General features: G+C 34.6%; 5 protein-coding genes across 8 annotated transcripts in view; 3 read left to right on the plus strand and 2 right to left on the minus strand.

The window, feature by feature from the left end:
* LOC129797588 (dynein axonemal heavy chain 10) overlaps positions 1-8034 on the minus strand; it is a 40180-nt gene extending 32146 nt beyond the window's left edge. Inside the window, exons 1-12 of the mRNA XM_055840376.1 lie at positions 7812-8034; positions 7562-7729; positions 6557-6766; positions 5780-5902; positions 4427-4517; positions 3828-4336; positions 3523-3650; positions 2588-3370; positions 2205-2511; positions 1821-1870; positions 1253-1717; positions 273-386 (exon numbers count right to left, since the gene is read on the minus strand). Of these exons, the coding sequence (XP_055696351.1) occupies positions 273-386; positions 1253-1717; positions 1821-1870; positions 2205-2511; positions 2588-3370; positions 3523-3650; positions 3828-4336; positions 4427-4517; positions 5780-5902; positions 6557-6766; positions 7562-7729; positions 7812-8034 (3171 nt within the window). The remainder of the gene's footprint in view (positions 1-272; positions 387-1252; positions 1718-1820; positions 1871-2204; positions 2512-2587; positions 3371-3522; positions 3651-3827; positions 4337-4426; positions 4518-5779; positions 5903-6556; positions 6767-7561; positions 7730-7811) is intronic.
* Positions 1-21380, plus strand: part of LOC129797484 (protocadherin-23) — a 953251-nt gene that overhangs the window by 915875 nt on the left and 15996 nt on the right. The window lies entirely within an intron of this gene.
* LOC129797474 (probable cationic amino acid transporter) overlaps positions 1-21380 on the plus strand; it is a 261906-nt gene that overhangs the window by 224530 nt on the left and 15996 nt on the right. The gene's annotated exons all lie outside the window — the stretch shown is intronic.
* The window catches only part of LOC129797497 (hexamerin-1.1-like), a 97285-nt gene that overhangs the window by 64648 nt on the left and 11257 nt on the right, over positions 1-21380 (minus strand). The window lies entirely within an intron of this gene.
* Positions 18765-21085, plus strand: LOC129797501 (hexamerin-1.1-like). Its single transcript, XM_055840153.1, has one exon. It carries the CDS (start codon positions 18773-18775, stop codon positions 20900-20902), a length of 2130 nt encoding a protein of 709 aa, XP_055696128.1. The 5' UTR covers positions 18765-18772; the 3' UTR covers positions 20903-21085.

Below are 21380 nucleotides of genomic sequence, written 5' to 3' on the forward strand. Positions count from 1 at the left end.
CCAAGAGATTAAATCAAGAAAAAAAAAGTATATCGTTAAACAAATATGCTATGTGTAGAGCTTAAAGTTATTTATGTATGTAATAGAAAAACAAAATTGTAAAATATTCATTGCATTTTTTTGCTAACTCTACAATCGGGAAATGTTCCATTACAATTCTACGACTTTTTTGTAATTCATAATCCTATAAGGTTTAGTGGCTTAATGGAAACTGATGCCTTTCACTAACTTTTTTACATTTTTTTTTTATTTTCATATCAAATTTCTCTTACCATTTTACATCTCTCGCAGAAAGTAGTAATATTAAATGCTTGCCACGTATATCTGCCAAGTCCAGCTTGAATAATTGATTCTATTTCATGCAGGAGATCCTTCAGGAAAAATATCTGCGAGAAACATTAAATGGAAATTTTAATATGGCGCTTTATCATTCACTCTCATTTTCTTCGTCGTTTATATACTCTAAAGGAAAATCTCTTATCTAAAAACCTATAAATATGAATATATTCTTTGTATCATAGAAAAAATTATTGCTAACATAATTTTATAAATATAAACAGATAAAATTCTCCTGATTTTTAGCTTATTTGACTATTCTTGCAATTTTGTATAATGTATGATAAATCATTTAGAACCACTTGGGAAAGGAGTATTCTATTTCATTTGCAAAACCATGAAAAATCATTCAGTTATTCATTTTTTTTTAAATTGGAAAGTTCAATGGAGATTTTACTACATTTTACTCTATATACTCTTATTTTTCAATTTTACTTTTTGTTTAGCTTTCCTTCTCGTTTGATTTTTCTCCGTTGTATACCCTACTGTGACACAATTGTCCACCTAGTCGGTTCCTATTTGTTACAAAACAGAAAATCTCCTGCAGTTGGGAAAATAATTTTCAATAATTTCCCCAACTGTTAGATGTGAGTGCGGATGGAAAAGTATATTTTGCATGGAGATTTTAATTAAAATTTCTTTTGTTGCTTCTTGTTGGCAAATCCTCACTATTCAACGTGAATTGGGTTGGGTATAGCAAACAAGGCAAAATGATTCTGTGCGAGGAAATTCCAAAATATTTCTTGGTAGTATTCAAAGAAAGCTCAAAATGATTGAGCTACCAGGTGTAGTACCTATATATACATTTATAAGGAACTATTGAAGCAACTTTTTCATAGCAATGTAGAGTAAGATGTATTTTATTTCACAGAATAAATTTGAGAGATAGAAAATTTTCCTTTCAAGTTTTTCTTACCTCGGCTATTGAGAGTTTTTCAATGATTTCATTGTACTTCCTAATAATTCCCCTGACGGCGATCAAATCGAGATATAGGGTGTCTTTGCGCATAATTGCCATTCGTATTACTGGCTTCATTTTATAGTCTAAGTATTCAAATTGATGTCCCTCAGCAATAACGTTGAAAATGTCATGTGAAAAATTCACTGCGAATTTCACATTAAATTTTATGAGTATCTCACTCCCAATTACTTCGGTCCATGTTGGAATTTTTACTTGATTCGTTGCAGCTATTAGAAACTTCGCCTCTTTTACTTGCCGATGGTATTTAGCATCTTTACTCATTCCCCTAATGTATTCATTGGCTTTTGCTAAATCCAAATTTGAAGCTTTAGGGCGACAAAACAGCCATTTTAGGGTATTTGCTGTTGAAATGAATTTTCGAACTGCCTTTGACTTTGTATTAATCACTCGTCGCTTTTTCTGATAGTTCACACATGGGAGATGAAATAGGAGAATTTTATTAAATTGCATCTCACTGATGCAAAAAGTCATCCAATTGGAAATCTCTTTCGCAAGAACTTACCAAAGCAAATGTATGTCTCTCATCGAGTTTATTGATCGTACTAAGGGAAACTGCAACAAAACATATAGAAGAATTTTCATTGGTAACCCAGTGGTTGTATAGAATGGTAATTCTAAAGGGCAGGTACATGCGGTAGATGCTGATCACGTCGAGTGCAAATCTACTATACGCAGAATTCAGTGCTTTTCACTATGTGTGTAAAATAAAAGCGTCAGAATAGCAATTTCTCAGAACGCAAAACATCACAACGAGACTAATGTTTCGTGAATTTAGAGAATTTAAATATTTATGTACCAAAAAAAACTTGACTTTTCTACAAAAAAAGCCTCAAAAAGATTTCTTACAAAAAACATGATAATTATATAAAAGAAAGAAAAAACTTACATTGACTTGAATCAATAAACTCCAATCTTAGAATATTTCCTTGCAGAACTCTATTGACGGTGTAGATGGCTCTATGTTCGAATTCCTTGAAGAATTCCTTCTCATAGTTGAGCATTTTCTGCGTAAGATCGAAGTACTGTGTCATTGCAATTTGGCTTAAATATGTCTTTGCCACTTTGGGATCACCCTCAATCAGTTGAAAAGCCACGACGGATTTCCGCAAGTGTTGATATAGCAATCTCTCCCAGATTATTGTGCCCGCACAATGTGGTTGCTCCCGAAGGAGGGGTGGACTCGTTATATTTTTCTGCAAATTGAAAGTACACAAACTAGGTCATATGGGAGGGCTTTGGTAATGGGTGAGATACACTTGCTATTCTCACCATAAATTCATTTTCAACAAGAGTAATTTCCGTGAGGAATTTTTTCAGCACACTCTCGTACTTCCGCTGCATATGTTCAGTGAATATTTGACGTGTATTGATTACCGGAAGATCTGCAATGAGTTCTAAACCATATTCAGCAGAACGCAACGATTCGATGCAGTTGTCGAGAACAAACTTTCCCTGTGTTTCGCACATTTGAATTTTTCTTTTGAACAAATCCAACGTTGCCATCCAGTTCTCAAGATTGCCACTGCGAAAGACATCGTAGTCGATCTGAACAATCAAATCTACGAGACTGTAGACACGCTTCATGATGTTATCTACTTCCTCGGGGTCGGTAATTATTGATTTGAGTCTAGCATTAAACATATTTTCAAATTCAATAAATATCTGAGAAATTTCCGCAATGTCCTGACTGATATGAGCAATATGATCGACATCTTGGAACAGCAGATTCCGGTCAAATTCCCACCGAGAACTTATGTTTGACACCTCAATGAATGTTCTCGTATCAATGTAGGCTTTCTTCCAGGACTGTAGCAAATTTGCTGATTGTGTAGCTTGATCGTTAATGTATACAGCCGAGTTTGCAAATAATTTCTTTAGTGACATAATATCTTTGATTTTCTCCGTGAACACAAAGGAGATTTTCTGCAGAAGAACCCGCATGTTGTCATCCTGCCCATAGTAGCTGGACATTGTCCATATATGGCGAAGAGCCAGCATTAAATTTGGCAGTAGTGTGTGAATAAGTTGAAAATTTTCACTCGTCTTAATCGTCTGTGAAAGGAAAATCAAATAAAATTTATTTTTCAAAATTTTTTGTCAAAACTCATTGTATGTAAGAATTTCAATCAAATCTTTTTGTTTTAATGTTCTTTTAAATATATATATATACATATATTTTTAAGAATTTATACGCAAAAACTTACCAAGAGATATTTTTGAAGTGTACTAAGATATTCTGAATTTTCTCTTGCCAGAAAATATGAAGTTTTGAGGGACTCCAAGCATGGTGACCATAAATTCTCGATGTCTGATTTAAATTCATTGAGTTTAGCTGTTGGCCACGAAGGGAAAAAAAAGATAAATTACAATTCAGCCTCAATTACTTCTGACTCAATGCAAATTTCATGTTCTACGTACTCACAATGCAATTGAATTGACAGGCGGTGAAACTTAAAAAAGGGTGGTGGGAGAAGGGTGGGTTTGGAGATTTAAATGGGAAAATACTCACCAAGAACAGAAGCAACAAAAGTGTGATTGAGTTGCTCGAGGAGATTGTTGAATTCCTTCTCCCGCTCCCTCCACAGATCGTACTCAGCAATTGGACTGAAAGTGTCTGGCTCCTTTTCGCTATACATCTTTATAAACTTGTTGGTATATCTCATCCACCCATTGACAACATCCTCGAGTTGCAGCTGGGTGTAATTGTCCAAATTGCAATTTTCCGGATCAATGGCAATTTTTATTTTGTCCTCATCGAATGTTATGTACTCTTGCCCAGCTTGATTGTACGCCGTCGGGAGGGTAAAGTGTGATGTGACACACGAGATTGTCCACTCTAGTTGTTTGTCCATAATCTCAATGCTATTCAGGAGCATCTTACGAACAAGTGGCTCAGCGTTCTCCTCCCCTTCTGGCTTTTTCGCCTCCACCACCAGCAGAGCTTGAGGCATCACCTGCGGTGTTAGGGACAATTTTCTCGTAGACTCCAAGTGACTGTCATCACCGCTGGCGCAGAATCTTTTAGCATTGCAGAATTCACGTGTGAGATAAGAAAATTGTATGCTCATTTGGCAAACAAGGTGAAAATGGTGTGCAATTAACTCTCACCCTGCTCGCTTTGCTGTGATTGCAACATTCCAGTACTCTGAGGGCCTCGTCAGGTCCAATTTCTCTTCCTGCTCATCTTCTTCGCCACCATCTAACCAAACACAATTGCGGGTGTTAATGATTTTTGAATGAGCCTCCCCCATTCAACACTGACAAATTTCGAGACATAAAATTAAATTTCGCAACATTTCCAGGAATGTCGTCTTACATTGCTACCTATACATATTTTAATCATGAGATGTTTTGTCTATGCGAGAAATACCGTTTAAGGAAATTCTAATGGTAAATACGGTAAATACCATCCGGTTACAGACAGTTTAAAGTTATAAATTTATTTTGTGTGATTATATCATGAAATATTCAACACAAAACTTCCTCTTTAAAAGCCAATCTGTATACTTAAAAAAATTGATTTTTTATGAAATAAAATATTAATTCATATAAAAAATAAATATATAAAATTAAGTATTCCGTGTTTACCTAAATTATCTATATTTACAGCCAAAATTGGTTGATTTATCGTAAGTTTTCCACCTATCCTTTTCTTACGGAGTTTCCAATCACTTGTGAATAATAAAACAAACCAGGAATGTTCAATTTAGAGTGCATCAGCAAACGTGACTTTTCCCGTGAGAAACCACCCCTTCGAGATTTGTGTTATTTTGTAAATATTCATCAAATATTCATGGATGAAAATGTCAATCTTTGTGAATGTTGAACCCAAATGGGACGTTCTGTTCTCTCAAAATCAGTCCATTCTATTTTATCTTTATTATTATTGTAAAGTTTATTTTTACTAAAAAGAAAAGTATTCTAGACGTGGGTGGAGTGAGTATGAAAATGGTCTGGTAAAACACTGGAGTAGGAAATTTACTTTAAAAATGCCTAAAATTTTGTGATATATTTTAAGACAAGAAGGATAAAGCTGATTTACCAAAATTTAGCCTTATTTTCTTTAAGATTCGTCAAATCCAAAATTTTAGATAACTTTCACAGAAAATATATTTTTAATGATTTATAGATTTAAATTTTTGGTTCTACTTAAAAAAATACGTTTTTTTTTAAACTTTTAAAACCTAAAAATAATTTAGTGTTGAATTTTTTATATTCACAAAATTACGAATTTCATTTGAAAATCCCCAAGCAGTGTTTTTTCACTCACTTTATAGGGAACAGGGGGTATCCGACTCTTGCCACTCACGGTGCACGTCATGCCACTTTTTCATTGCCACTCTTGCCACTTTTGCCACTTTTGTCTCGCGGTACATTCTGGGCATAGTCGGTTACCCCCTGATAGGGAATAAGTTATAAAGTTTTTCCGTGAGAATTAAGTACCTGCATATTTTGTCCTACCTGGCAATATTTTCTCTGTGTCACCCTCCTGCGAATCCTCAATGGTGGAACGATGCTCCAGCTTTGGTTCGCGGAAATGATAATTTGCCGTTCCGTGAAAAATATTCACGAGAAGATTTCGCACTGTGAGAAAAGCGATTCTCTTTAATGAGCCAACAATAAAGTTGAGAGGCATTTCCGCATTGCAGTCCTCCACCGATGTGAATCGCTCTGTAATGAATTCAGTATGGTTTTGGTGTAGTGCTCCTGGTGCCATTATATAAAATAAAAGTAGTGAAAACAGAAACACAAGGGTGTGAAAAGACCCACTCTGCCGTAACGAATGTTAGACAATCGCGAAACTGTGTGGTTCCAGTGGTTTCTGGCCACACCGAGATTGCCGCACGATGATGAGGATTAAAATGCAAATGTTTTATATATATACAGTCACCAAAAGAGATAAAGTCTTTCTGCTTGCTCCAGTCTTTCTCACCAAAAAACCGTCCATCCATATACTGTTTTGGGTCCATTCCCCTCCTTCTGACCAAAAATGGTCCCCAAAAATTTATGAGACAAAAGTGTTTGCCTTGCAGAAACAATAATACTGCGGAGAGGCTACTGAAAAATGCCCTCCATTCCATCTTTTCAAAAAAAAAAAATTTATCTCCTCCCCCAACCATTGCCTCAACAAAACCGCCGTAGTTTGGATTTCGGCAAAGAGATTAAAGCTGTATGTGCAACACTTCCAAAAATAAAAGAAATCACAAACCCACCACAGCACAAGATGTTTCCTCTTACCAACTGGGAAGGGGTTCTTGCGGATTAGGAAGACGTAATTGATAGCTCTGTCGAAGGATTCTTGTGGAATTCGACCAAAGTGGCAATTGAGAATCGGCGTCTTCACGTAATTCTGGATAATTTTCTTCACCTCCACATAATCCACTTCTGGCTCTGCAGTTACTTCCTCCTCCAATTCAGCTGCAAATTCGAGATATGTACCAACATCCACTGTTTGCATCACATATTTTGTAAACTCTTGAATATTAATCGACTAATTTATATGAGACTACAACATGAATTATGGTAATTTTCTCAAGAAACTGTCCTTGGGAACAAAAGTTCTCCAGACATGACATATAGAAAAATAATGAAATGTTACATTCATGAAAAACTTAATAAAAAAATTATATAGATTTATTCCATTCAATTCTTTTAATTTTAAATAATAATTATTTACGTTATTTTGCTAAAGATTTTTCTTTAACTTTTCCCAGAAAAAATGAGACTATTCGTTGTATCGCGAGGAGTAATTTTAGTTTAAGAAAAAAAAGGTAAATGGGTGAAGGATATAGTTGTAGGTATATAATATGCTGTTAGTGTACATATATAATGCCAGGAACGTCTTGAACAGTTTCATGGAAGCATAAAAATAATTTAGATGGAATTCCGTATAAAAATTCTCACCTTTCTTCTTACTGGTCCTCCTCTTCTTTTTTGGTCCTAAATATCAAAGGTTAAATAGAGCAATCACCGTCGATTATAAGGGTATGAAAAAAAAAAAGAAATATTTTGCTTTATAATTTGTCGTATGTATGTATATTTTAAAATGTAGGTGTATACCCTCTTCCTCGTCAACTTTTCCTTTTTCTTCGCAGGCGTGCATGGAAATGACAAGGGGGCGAAAAAAACATTTCTGTAGTGCTTATTTTTTGTCACCGTACCTTTAAGCCAGGGGATGGGGTTCAAAGTATATTAGGGAGAAAATCTTTCATCCCACTGATATAGGGTGAATAATCTTTTTACCATCTTTCTCAGATAATTTTGCAGCATCTGGTCGATCTAATAAATAATCATGATCAAGTTTCACTTCTGCATCCTCCTCTTTCAGATCTTTTCCCTTTTTCTCCTTCCCTTTGCCTTTGCGTTTCTTCTCCCTAACTGGTTCAGGTTCCGGTGTCTGAACATGCGGTACTATGCGAGGAAATTGAGAATTAATTTGAAAGCTCTTCATTTAACCATAATAGGAATCATTAAATTTCTAAAATGCATTAACCTTCTTCGAGAACTGTGATTTCCGTCTCAACGAGGCGGTTATAGAAGGTACGATAAATAAATATGACTCTCTTTTCCGTACTCGATGCACCATCAATTTCCGCTTCAAAAAATTCTGTGATACCCTCAAAATTGTCATTTAGGAGAATGTCAATGCGCTCATAATCATAAACGCCAAAGAAGTGAGAGAGCTTCTGACGAAGCCAAAGAAATCTCGGATCCATTGCCCGGTCTTCCTTAGTTGAATGTCCACTCGAGCACTTAGACACACCACATCGTGTAGAAATTATTGTTTAGACTGGCATTGCATTCTATAATGGTTTTCCTGTACACTTTCCAGACAAGCCACCCCCAGTTTATCTTTTGCTGCTGTCACAACAAACACTCCGTGTTGCCTTAGAGATATTTCGGCATTATTGGATGTGCCTCGACATACTATAAAAGATTCTCTGTAGTGGACAAAGCATAGAAATAAAAAAAAACTAATAATAAAAAATCAATTTGCTTCTTTCCAACTTGAATCTAATTCATTGAAATTACCTAAGCTATACATTTTCTCCTTCCTGTCGATTGATGACAAAATGCCAAACTTTGGAAATCTCTTACCTTTGAGGCATAAGAATGTTCGCGGATGAAGAACGAAGAAAAACCACAAGAGAAAAAAATCTATTATGCAAACATTAATCCCGTCTGAGCTTTATGTGACTTTCTGTCGTGAGAAAATGAAAAGTTTTTTGGAGAAAATTTAAATTTTCTCACACAAGTTATTTACGGTATTCTGCGGACAGATTTCCAACGAAGATGGGGAAAAAGAATATTTTCCAGGACACTTTTCACTCTTTGTACAGCTTTCACTTGCCCCTCATCAACTTAGTTCGATTCATTGATTTTTACTCATTCCGTAGCTGAGGCTTTTGTCTTTGCAATCTTCGCCCAGAGTTCAACCATCAATAAGTGTTTATTGAGCCTTAAGATAAAAGAGCTTACAATGCAGCTTATTTAGTATGTGTGTGTGTGTGTGTGTTGTATTGTATATAGTTTTTCCATTTACCACACAATCCAATTAGAAAATTGTTTTGAAAGCACACATAATGCAAAGTTCTCAATTGTGGGTCAATTTGATGATTTTTTTTTCTGTCAGCATGTGTCTCATGCAGCTTTTTCCGAGTATTGTTCATAGGGGAAAAGTTTCTCGCGCAGAGATAGAGGGAAAATTAAACGCATTTATGCATAAAATTAAATGTTAAAATTTCCATAGTTGGTAAATGCATGTGGTAAACTTGATAGAACATGAGGATGTGAAAACTACTGATTGATATTTTTTTTATCAAAGAATTTCCATTTTGTTTTAATTTTTACTACAGCTGTGGAAAATTCCTATATTCACTCATTCTTCCGCCTGTAGAGAGTGTGTCGACTAAGAGACAACATAGGAAGGGAAATGTTTGTGAAAAATATCGGTTTAAATATAAAAGTGGAGAATGTTTTTGCTCCATAACTTCCTTCTTTGCCCCTCATCTCTTCCTTTCGATCAAAAAGTATGTAACTATAACTCCCTTCGTATTAAAAGATACTTTTTTATTAATTGAATTTTTTTTTATTCACGAGTTACTTAATTATTTTATCTAATAAAAAAATCGAAATAAATTTTATTACTAATATTTAATTAATTTTGAATCCTAATTTATATCTATCAAAATATAGAATCCAAAACACTTAATGATGCCTTTGCATCAAGTCAACCAATATTACCTTTGGCTATTTCCAAGTAATTAAATTGATAATGTAATGAAGGTAACATTAAATTGAAATGCTTTGCTATGCAAGATGAAACTCCACAGAGTAGAAATTCACCTTGATAAATATTATTAAGGTAATGTATGGATTTTATGCAAATATAATAACAAAGTTTTGCAATTGAATTTCAGTGCTATTGATGAAGTTTAGTCGCGAGAATTTGAATTATTTAGCTTGGGGGAAAACTCAGAAAAATACACAAACACGATGACTTGGAGGTATCCGAAATTTAATGGTAGGGCATGGTGTGTGGAACCCCGTAGCAAGGGGGCCCGCAAGAATACCTCATTATCGATTGTGAAGCATGGGGGTTGATTGTTGGCAAGGGGTTGGAGTGGCTTTTGAGGTTGCTGCTGAGGCACTGTGGAGACACAGAACAAGTTTGATCGAAAATTCCATGCTAGGTAAGAAACACCAAAGTGAAGGGGTTTTTGGACAAGAACCTCTCGTAGGAGTTACATTATTTAATAACACTTGTCTACTCCTTGCAAAAGACACGTGAATATTACATTAGCGATAAATGATGCCACGCTGTGAGTAATCCCACGAGGATCTGCGATAGTAGAAGAAGAAGTAGGGCTTCCCTTGAGAGATGATTTGATTGCTGGGAACTCGGTTCATCTGAAATGAAAGGACAGAGCGTGAGATGACTTCGCAATTACCCAACTTCACATCCTTTCTACACAAACAATATATACATATGTATGCCAAAAGAAATAAAACCTTCGCAACGCCATCCATCTTCAGACTCATATGGATACTCGTCCTTGCACGTGCACACCAACTGACCCTTGCAGTATGCCCTCATTATGCAGTGATTATCATACATGCACAATTTCCCAATGGCTGCCACAGTTAATTCCCACAGGAACGTAGGGGTGGTCGAAGATGGAATATAAAATTGTAATAGAAAAAAAAGAGACGTGGATTTTGCAAAGAATTAAAAACTTAATCGCTTAGAAAGATAGCTTTCGTAGTCAGTCAACTCACCCCCAACACAGGTTTCATTGTTGGTATCAGGACGGTAGCCTGGAGCACATTCGCATAGTCCATTGACACAATTATAGGCTAGAGCACGACAATCACGTGTGAAATGACACTGCTGTCTCCACTCTGTAACATACCAACAACATTTGTGAGAACACAACATGAGACACAAACCCATAAACATGGCATGTCTCTACTTGTACACATAATTCTTAATTGAACCAAAGAGACAAAATAATAGGAAATAGGAAATTGCTTTTCCAAAAGCACAACAATGAAAATTCAATTTACGTTCTTTTTAGATTCAAAACTACTGTATACTTTAGAAAATGTATAAAAAAATACGAAAAACGTATAATAGTTAAAAATAAATTTCAAAGTTTGGAGCAAATTAAAGATTTGAGATTTTTCTTAAATTTTTCATTAAAAGACGAAAGATCAGGACTTCTGTATAATCTAATCATACCAAATACTTTTATCTACAGAAAATACATTCGATATTAAAATATAAATGGCATTTTAGTATTTTAATTGGACGAATTCAATATTCTTCTAATGAATCAAATCTTGCTCGAAATAAATGAAGAATCTCTATGGTCCCTATTTTGTTAAATTGATCTTCTAAAGCTTTTTCATTTATATAAATTTTAATTATAAATACCTACATGGCGTACCACGCATGTGGTCCACCAACTATTAATTGAATTTAATACAAAAAATTTGCTATATGCTTAAAAAAATTACAAAATATCAGCAACAAATTCACTTTAGCCAATTATACAACATTTCATCAAACAGAAAAAAAGTTCTTTGCCAACATTAAATTTTTTTTTTAATTTACCTTTATTTACGTGACTGCGAATGCTTTTGTAAGCGGCATCCAATTTCTCGTTACTGCTAATTAGGGTAGGATTTGAGAGTTTAAAAAAATATCCTGCGATAATGATGAACAACACTGGATACATCCATATTAAATTATGCATTATAGCCGATTGAATAATTTATTGGATGTCCGCCCTTTCACGTCTCTTGGAAATTCAACACACCACATTAATTTATCTGAATTATCGAAATTTTAATATTTTCCAAGTAATTGAATTAACAAAAAAAATATTCTGCTATTTTTTTTAAACTTTAGTTCACTTCCTTTTTTCGCAAATTCATTAAAATAATTTCAACTAATTGTCCGAAAATTAATATCGCGATTAAAGAAAAAATATATTGAAATTAAAAAATTATTCAGATGTGTGAACGGTAGCGATGAACTTTGATGACTAAATATTTAGGACTAGAAAATTCTAGTGCTAACCGCAAGGGAAAACTCCGACTTAGCAATAATCCTACTATCCACGCTACAATTCTTTTTCGCACCCCATCAAGTCAATTCATCTTCTTTCTACCAAACAGGAAGAGCTATGCTTCTGTCTCTTTTCCATAGAATTCATCAATCATCCCGGGGTGCCTAAAATGTGGAAAATGAAAAGTCATACAATTCCTTTTTTCGCATAACTCGTAGTACATTTCCATTCATTTCCACACTCGGTTGGTGGAAAGTGCTGTGTTGAGAATTACTCTATATAATATGGCCCCAATTTAATGGTATTACAAGGATTATGAATGAGCATTTTATAGTGAGAAATTGTTGCTCTAAATTTAGTGGAAAGAAAATGTGCAGCAATTGATTTTGACATAATAAAGGAACTAGATGTCATCCTTGGGGTTATCACTTAAATTCTATTTCATTTCCCACTCTTAAGTTTACAGTCTGTTTAATAAGTAATGTAAATTGAGTTAAAAATATTATGCTAAAATATTGGCTAATATTCATAAGGAGATTTAGAAATGTTTTTTTTCCATATTTTTTTTTCGTAGCTTAAAGTTTTTGATTTGACGAATTTTAAAAGAATCATGAGAAAATATTGGATTTTATGATCACTGACTTTTTTAAGTCCTTGTTTCATGATTTTAAAACTTGAAAATTAATTAATAACAAATCATGTAAAAGGTTTTAGTTTAAAATGTTAAAGCATAACATGCGGGCATATATGTATGTATTTGCTTAAGTGTGCAAATATTAAAAGGTTTTCCACTGCCTGCGAAACATTTTATCGCATGCATCGCATGATTTTTTGTCTATCATTTCTCATATTTTTGCGCTATGCACGTGAGCAGTAAAATATTTTATGTTTCACAGTGGGATTTAGAGAAGTTTTTCTCGAATTAGTTTTTGCTTTTTCTAATGTATTTTCTCCTTTACCTTTCGCGGAAAAGTGGATGAGATTTGGTGAAAAAAAATCAATTCACATTACGTCTTTCGAGTAAGAGGTATATGTACGTAAACTCCTCTTTAGAGTTATGTTGAATGATGAAAATATTTTACTTGCCCTGTGGGAATGAAAATTCTCTCAAACCATGACAATTTTTATATTCTCTTCATACAAACAACTTTTATGCTATTCAATCATGATGCATTTTTTCTACAAGCATGGAATAACATTTATAGAAAAATTGTCAGCATCAAAGGAAAATATAATTCAATAGACTGTGAGATTTTATTCAATTGGTGTCTATAAAGAAAATTGAAGAAAAAAATACATTGAACATTATGTATTTTTATTAATTAAAGGAAAAAAATATCCCAAATGTTTATGTTTACCCACCGGAGGACATTTCATTTAGTTAGAGAAATGTAGATAGGACTTACATATTTATGTAAATTCATTTGCATTGTAGCATGCTGCAGCATAGGAGTTCGAGAACCAGAGGCGCGAGGATGTAATATAATTCACATATGAGAAATAAAAATAAATGACTGAAAAGATACTCAACATTGCGGTTGTAAAAGGCATTTAGATGACAAAGGAAGTATGAAAAGCCAAATCATTTGATATTCTTGAGAATAGGAAATGACATACAGAGAATACCATACATACCACCCTAATTTCTATCATTTCCTCCCATTCTTCTTTTTTATGTTGAAATAATAAAAGAAAATTTCGTTGCCTCTTCAGAAGCCTGCGATAAAATGGATAAAATTTTCTATATTTTTTTTCATGCGCAGATATTTTACTCCTTTTCTTTGCTCATTCACCTTATCTCTCATCCCTTTTGCGGCAAATAGTTGTTAAGCGCGATGTTATTTAGTACCATGGTTGTCTTCCTTTCTAAAATCCACCCTCGCATCCATTCTCATTCCCAGCAACTAATTCAATTACTTGCACGTAATGGAGTTCATATGAGGTGGAAATTCGGGGGATTCAGCGTGAGAAGAGATTGTAAAATAACCCACCAAGAGGAGTCAACAAACAAATATCAACTCAATGGCTATGGCAAATGGAAATGTTTGAGGAAATTCGTACAAAGTTCAAAAAATACATTTGGAAACACTTTTCGAAATTGTCCCTGATCCTCCCTAAATTCATCCACTGTGTCTCCCTATACAAACACCCCCGCAAGGCTTGCAGACCGCACTTTGGTTAAATTAATTTATTGACCTACCACTTCTCATTCCACGTGAACAGTTTACCGCCTAATCTCTAAGGGCGGTCATTGCTCTATGTCTCTTACCAAAAACACACCGATTATTCATTTTCACGTTGTTTGCGTATAGCATTTTCACCTTGGATAAAAACGATTTACGATGAAAACATTTTACTCAGGTAATTTACAAAATGTTTGCACCCTGAGTGACGAATGGAAACCTATTTTTATTGCATATATGTACCTACAAAAAAACACACACATTGTATTTATTAGAAAATTGTATGTTTGCGGAAACTTTCTTACATTGTAATACTGACACATTGTATGCTGGTACACCTTATATTGGACAAAAGGTGAATAGGTGAAAACAATTCAACTAGGTCAACCAAAAATTATACGCATAGGTGAAAAGTCTATGGAGAATGTATTTGAAAGTGTGCTTTTTGAATACATTTCCATAAACGAGATTTTCCACGTTTTCCTGAAAAGTTAGAGAAGCAATTACAATAAAATTTCATTTTCGAAATGTTGTCTTTTAAAGCACGTCTTGTTTTAAAGCCTTTTTGGAATACATTAAGAAAGAATAAAAATTTAGAATTGTATCTCTCAGAATTTTTATTATTTGATTTTTAAAGGTTGATTTTCAGAGATTAATCCCTTTTTTTTCACTTAAAAACGCTATTTTTCTTTTTTTTTCGCCAATAAGACCAGAATTGGGCCATAACATAGGTATAAATAAGCCGTTAATACATCACTAAATATGTACCTAGCTATTGCCCATCCATATTGTCTTTTTAATTCCTTTTTATGCTATTCTTTCTTACTTTAATTAAATTGCATAAATGTGTGGTATTTAATTTGACTCCATCTATGAGGAAAACCTTTTAATTATTAAGTTTAAAAGTAGGTAGGTATGTAATTTGCAAATGGGTGCTTTCAAGTGGTGTTGCTAAATTAAATTAGTATAAATCCAAAACACTTCCCAGCACTTCGCAGTACATGATGCAGGAAAGGAAGCCCAAGAAGGGCAGTTTATGGTAAGTTTAAAAGCCCCGACAATTTCTCATGCTTGTAATCTTGTAATCTCAAAGTACACGAGATAGCGAACTCCTGCTAATTTGGCCACATAGTTTTTCACTTATTCATGAGTTCCACTGTGCAATTACTTCCACATCACTATCTTAATTTCACTCTACCGATCTCGTTAATGGTTTAATATACGAATTTTTATAAGCTTGGAATTTCTCACCCGCCTATAGCATAAAATAAAATATTCTATTCTAGGTTTCAATTTTGAGGATATACGTATGTACCTATGTATTTGTTAGTTCGTTTGGAAAAAACAGGCTATTAAAAGCACAAAATATGAAACATATACCAGTGAAGTGTATGGAGTATTGAAGAGCAAAGTGAATCCCCAAAGCAGAAAAATATTTGGCTTCAAAATTATTCAATTTCAATATTGAAAAGTTTTGAAGCAGCAATTTAATTACATTTACGCATTCCATGAAAAAAACACACTTAAATATTTTTTAGGTCATAGAATCACTAAAACAAATTATAGTGGAAGCACATTTTAATTCTCGGTATCTTTCATGAGGGAATTTTAGCGTTTTGCTAGAGTTCTATTTAATAAACTGTTTGGAAAGTTCTTCGGTGAAAATTCATTCTCAATTCAAGAGTAAAGTGTGTTGGTAAAAAAAACTCAAGATCCATCACAATCAGCGATTTCAAAGTTACAAGAAAGCTCTACCTTCTGGATTTTTTTACCCAACTGCTGCTGATTGCCATCGCTTCTGAACACTTTTTCATCAACTTACTCAATTTCTTTCCACCTCCAGGAAAAAGTTTTAAGAAGAAAAATTTAATTTTGTAAAACTCGTGTTAATGCCAAAGCAGAAATAATAATTAATGCTCTCTTCGCAACAACACCAATATATATTTATATTTTCTTCTAAAAGTCATAGGAAATGAATCCGGAAAAGTAAATCCACCAAGTAAATCCATATTTCAGTCTATTATTTGATATTACATACAGTCTGCTTAACAAATAATCAAGAAAATAAATAAAGCATTATATATATTTTTTAAATATTTTTTTGTAATAAGAAAAAAAGTCATTTAATATAATCGCATCATGTAGTTCTTAAAAATTCGTAGAATTTAAATTAGCAAAAGATATTAAGTAGATAATCAAAGAAATTCAGTACCTACTTATTGCACAGATTTTGCTCACACCGCGACAAGGAGAAAAAGAAAATACTAAAAAAGAGGATCAGAAAGGAATATGAAGTCAGTCAGAAAAATGCCTCCTAAAGCCGTGCTGAAAGACTTTTCCGGATTTTTTTTTATCAATCCCTTTTATCGCATAAAATGGTAATCGTATCAATTTTTATTGTTTGCGCTATTCAAAATTATTCTATATATACATATATATTGTAGATTATACATATCTCTGTGATTTTTCTGTTATATCAACCAGGATTTACTCCTCGAGCTATTTTCCTCATTTTTTTTTATTTAAACAGATGCATGCTGGAGGAGGAAAATGTTATTTTCAATTTCACGTGTGTATATTTGCATGTAAATTCCAATCATTAATAGGAACGTATAGGAAGAGCTATTCATCAATATGATAGGAGAAGTTAACATAAAACTGTCAACTTCTTGAACAAATTGAAACGCTCGAGTTTGTTTTCCAGTCATTTTAAAAGCAAAATAAATGACTAAAATATACAAAATTATAAATTCGATTTTCAATTATGCAAAATTAATTGAATATAAATTAATAATTCTCAGCTTTTTTGGTCGGTTTAAAGGTTGAAAAAAAAATGTTTGATGCCTTTGACACAGTTAAAAATTTACCCACTTCAAAGATGACCTAATTTACCCCATCTTTTTCTACATTTATTTTTGCTCATTCTCAAATACATCAAAAAAATTTAATTGGTATTTACAAATGCTAAAAATGTATGTCTACAATAAAAAAAATTGAGCTTACCTCTACGTATAAATTCACTCTGTACTAGTCCTTTGTCATAATTCATGAGATTGAGAAAGAGCTGTGTGGCGTTTTCCTTTTAATTTTCTTGGAGTAATGAAAATCTTTTTTATGAGTGCGAAATTCAACTGAGCATAATAAGAAATGTTGGAGAATCCATATACTATACCATGGAGGCTATGTGAATAATGTATGAGACTATATAGAATTCTGTCTTTATCCATTCTTCTATCGTTGTGCATAAATCCATTCATAAATTATGAAATGAGGAATTAATTATGTGACAAAAGGCGACATGGTGAATATACGAGTGGGTTGGGTGTCACGATGGAGCTGCTAAAGAGGCATCTACCAGCTTCTCTGTCACCCGCGGCAAATCTCCATGGTATCATTGAGAGAAGAGAGATCATGCCATGGGGAAAAGTCGAATGTGAAATTGTGGTTGAAAAAAAGTCCAAGCTCTTAGTTATTTGCCATGATTAACAAAAGGCGGAAGTAGGTGGAAGAAAAACATATCCCGTCAGGAGCATTCCTCGCAGATTCCATCTCTGCGAAATTTGTATTTGATGTCTGTGGCAGTAGCATGGCTTAATTAATTAATTCCACCATTGGCAAAGATGAAATTCCTAGTTGTGGCACAAAATATGCCACAAGAGGTGCGGGGAAATGTGGAAAAGTCTACCGCTATATTGGGAAATTGAATTTTTGCACATAAACTCACGTATATACGCAGTGGAAAATCATAATTAATCAACTATAAGTATTTATGTATGTACTGTACATATATAACCTGTCCCATACTCTCAAATTGATATTACTGAACAGTGTAGTAGAGGAACTTTAATTATTATGTCATATTATTATCTCTTTTCCAAACATTTAATCATTGTACATTCGCAATTTAAGAGGCCAAAATATAGCATTAATTGACATTTTGTGATTAAATTTTACAAATTTAATGAGGTTTCATATTAGAAGTGACCAATAATATAAATAGGTGCTAAATAAATTTTAGTTTTCCCTAAAACACTGGTCTGTAAAAGGGTGAACTAAATTATTATTATTATTAAATTTTATTTTTGCATCAAAATAGAAAGTAAAAAAAAGTATTAAAAAATCTTCAAATTTTTGCTTAGTTCTCTTTAAATTTTTTTTAGAACTTCCTATGCATAAAATAAGAAAGGTCTTCAGTTTTGGTTAACGTTTAAAGTTAACAAGCATTATTAACTTACTAAATTGCAATACATGCTTCAAACTCATATCAAAATGAAATTTGAGTAGGTACATAATTCTTAGATTAGCTTTACACACCTCATTCATATCACACGTTTGACCGCTACAATGTATGCAATTCATGAAATTAAATTAAACATAAGAGAAATAGGTCACAGATTGCATTTTTATTGGATAAGGTTCAAGTTCTCAAACAACACCCTCCACTGATTACACGTTAGCACGAATTTTCGTGATATTGTAATCTTTATTTCTCTCTGGTAGCATGGAAATACCGAAGCATCTGTGAATGCCTACCGATAACCTTTTTTGTGGCTTTTCTTCGCAATCATATACGTTCGATTTGGGCTTGAAAGTGAGACAGGGCGAAATGATAAAAGATTTAAAGCGTGGCATTTTTTTGGATGGCAATGAGCAGTATAAAAAGGCTGGGTGTTGCAAAGAATCGTCAGTCAGTCAACATGAGAGCCATAGCGTTGGTTTTCGCGTGTTGTGCAGTTGCACTCGCGAGTGGTTATTATATGACCAAGGATGTGAAGTACGCCGACAAGGATTTCCTGTATAAGCAGAAGGCCATCTTTGAGGTGCTGCAGCATGTCCATCAGCATGAGGTGCACACACAACTCTGGGAAGACTCCAAGCTCTACAAGGTCGACGAACATTTCAATGATTACACCAATGTGACGGCTGTTAAGGAATTCTGGATGTACTATGAGTACGGCATGCTGCCATTCGATGAAATCTTCACCATCTTCAGTGAGGTGCACAGGAAGCAGTTTATCAGCCTATTCAACTTTTTCTACTACGCCAAGGATTGGGACACCTTCTACAAGTCCATGGTCTGGGCTCGCTTCCACATCAATGAGGGCATGTTCGTCTATGCCCTGACAAGTGCTGTGCTTCACCGCAAGGACCTTGTTGGAATCGTTCTACCAGCCCCCTATGAAATCTATCCATTCTACTACTTCAACAGCGAAGTCATCCAAATAGCTCAGCAGTACAAGATGCAAGGCTTCTATGGCATGAAGAAGTACGGAGATATGTACACAGTCACAATTCCATCCAACTACACCGGCTGGTACAAGCACACGAACCCTGAGCAAAAGTTGTCCTACTTCATGGAGGATATTGGCCTCAACAGCTACTACTACTACTTCAACTTAGACTACCCCTTCTGGATGGGCGGCAAGGAATACGGACTATACAAGGATCGTCGTGGAGAATTCTATTTCTACTTCTACCAGCAGTTCTTGGCTCGTTACTACCTTGAGCGCTTATCCAATGATATGGGCATCATCCCTGAGTTCAGCTGGTCTGAACCAATCAAGACTGGCTACTACCCTGACCTCCGCTACTACAACGGTGTCTACTTCCCTGCTCGTGACAACTACTACTACGTAAACACTGAATACAACTACTACTACATCCAAATGATTGAGATGTATGAGAAGCGCATCATGGATGCCATTGATATGGGATTCTTCTACACTTATGACGGACAACGTATTGATCTTACGAAGCCTGAGTCCATTGAATACCTTGGCAACCTCTTCCAGTCCAACCCCGATAGCTACAACACTCGTATGTTCGGCTACATGGAGCTCTATGCCAAGATGCTCTTGTCAGCTTCACCTGAACACTTTGAAACCTACAAGGTGATCCCAGGTGTTCTGGAGCAGTTCGAGACTGCCATGCGTGACCCACTCTTCTATCAACTCTACAAGAGATTCGTCAAATACTACTGGCAATTCAAGAACTACCTTCCGTCCTACACCTACGATGAAATCTTCTACCCAGGTGTTAAGATTCAGAACGTTGAAGTGGATAAGCTTGTGACGTACTTCGACAAATTCGAATCGGACATTACCAACGCCGTTGACGTTGAGGTGTACGATGAGAAGATGCCCATGTCTGAGATGAAGAAGTTCGGAAAGATCGCCCACTACCAGGGTGAGGACTTTGTCATCAAAGCCAGCCAATATCGTCTCAACCATCTTCCCTTCACCATTAAGCTCGACGTCATGTCTGATAAGGCAACAAAGGCCTACGTTAAGGTCTTCCTTGGACCCAAATACGACAGCTATGGCAACTTGTACACAATCAATGAGAATCGTGAGAACTTCTTCGAACTCGAAAGCTGGCTTGTTGACCTCAAGGTTGGCATCAACAAACTCGTGCACACATCTACGGACTTCTCATATTATGTTAAGGACCGCACGACCTACTATGAACTCTACAAGTATGTGATGATGGCCCTTAAGGGAGAATACAAATTCCCACTGGACATGAGTGAAGCCCACTGTGGGTTCCCAAGCCGTCTGATGTTGCCAAAGGGTAAGAAGGGTGGTATGCCATACCAATTGTTCTTCTACGTCACCCCCTACTTGGCACCCAAGGTTGAGCAATTCTCCACATATGACTATGCTATGAGCTGTGGTGTAGGATCTGGTGCTCGTTACATGACTGGTTATCCATTCGGCTATCCACTCGACCGTAAGATCAACGAAATGTACTGGTACACACCCAACATGATGTACTACGATGTTATGATCTTCCACAAGACTGACACAGAGATCAATGCTGTGTACTAAGCACCTCCTACATAAACCATCTTCTTTCCTCTCCGAAAAAAGAGAGGAATTGACATGTGACCCCCAAAGCAGTAGTTTTTAGTTAACTCATTAAGTGTGCAAGATGATGCAATGAAAAAATCAACAAAAAAAGTCGAAGAAGGAGAAGAATATAAAGAATAAATGTAAAATATAAAAAAAAAATATTTTTTAATTTTTCATTTCATTTCATTTATGTTAGAAAATTGGCAAACTTTTGACAATGTTAACAAAGTCAGTTGGGATTACAGGAATAATTTTTCGATTCTGAAATAAAGTCAATCTAGTTTTTTTTATCAAAAGTTCATAAAATATTTTAAGAATTTCATTTCAATTTTTTCACCTTTTGTTAAATAATTTGTTACGTAATTTCAATAGATTCAAACTTACCTTTAACTGATATTTAATTCAAAGTTTCCTTTTTCCCATTTTGTCCTGAAAATTAAAACTGTTAAAATGA

This window comes from Lutzomyia longipalpis, chromosome 1 (assembly GCF_024334085.1).
Source record: "Lutzomyia longipalpis isolate SR_M1_2022 chromosome 1, ASM2433408v1".
NCBI lineage: Eukaryota > Metazoa > Arthropoda > Insecta > Diptera > Psychodidae > Lutzomyia > Lutzomyia longipalpis.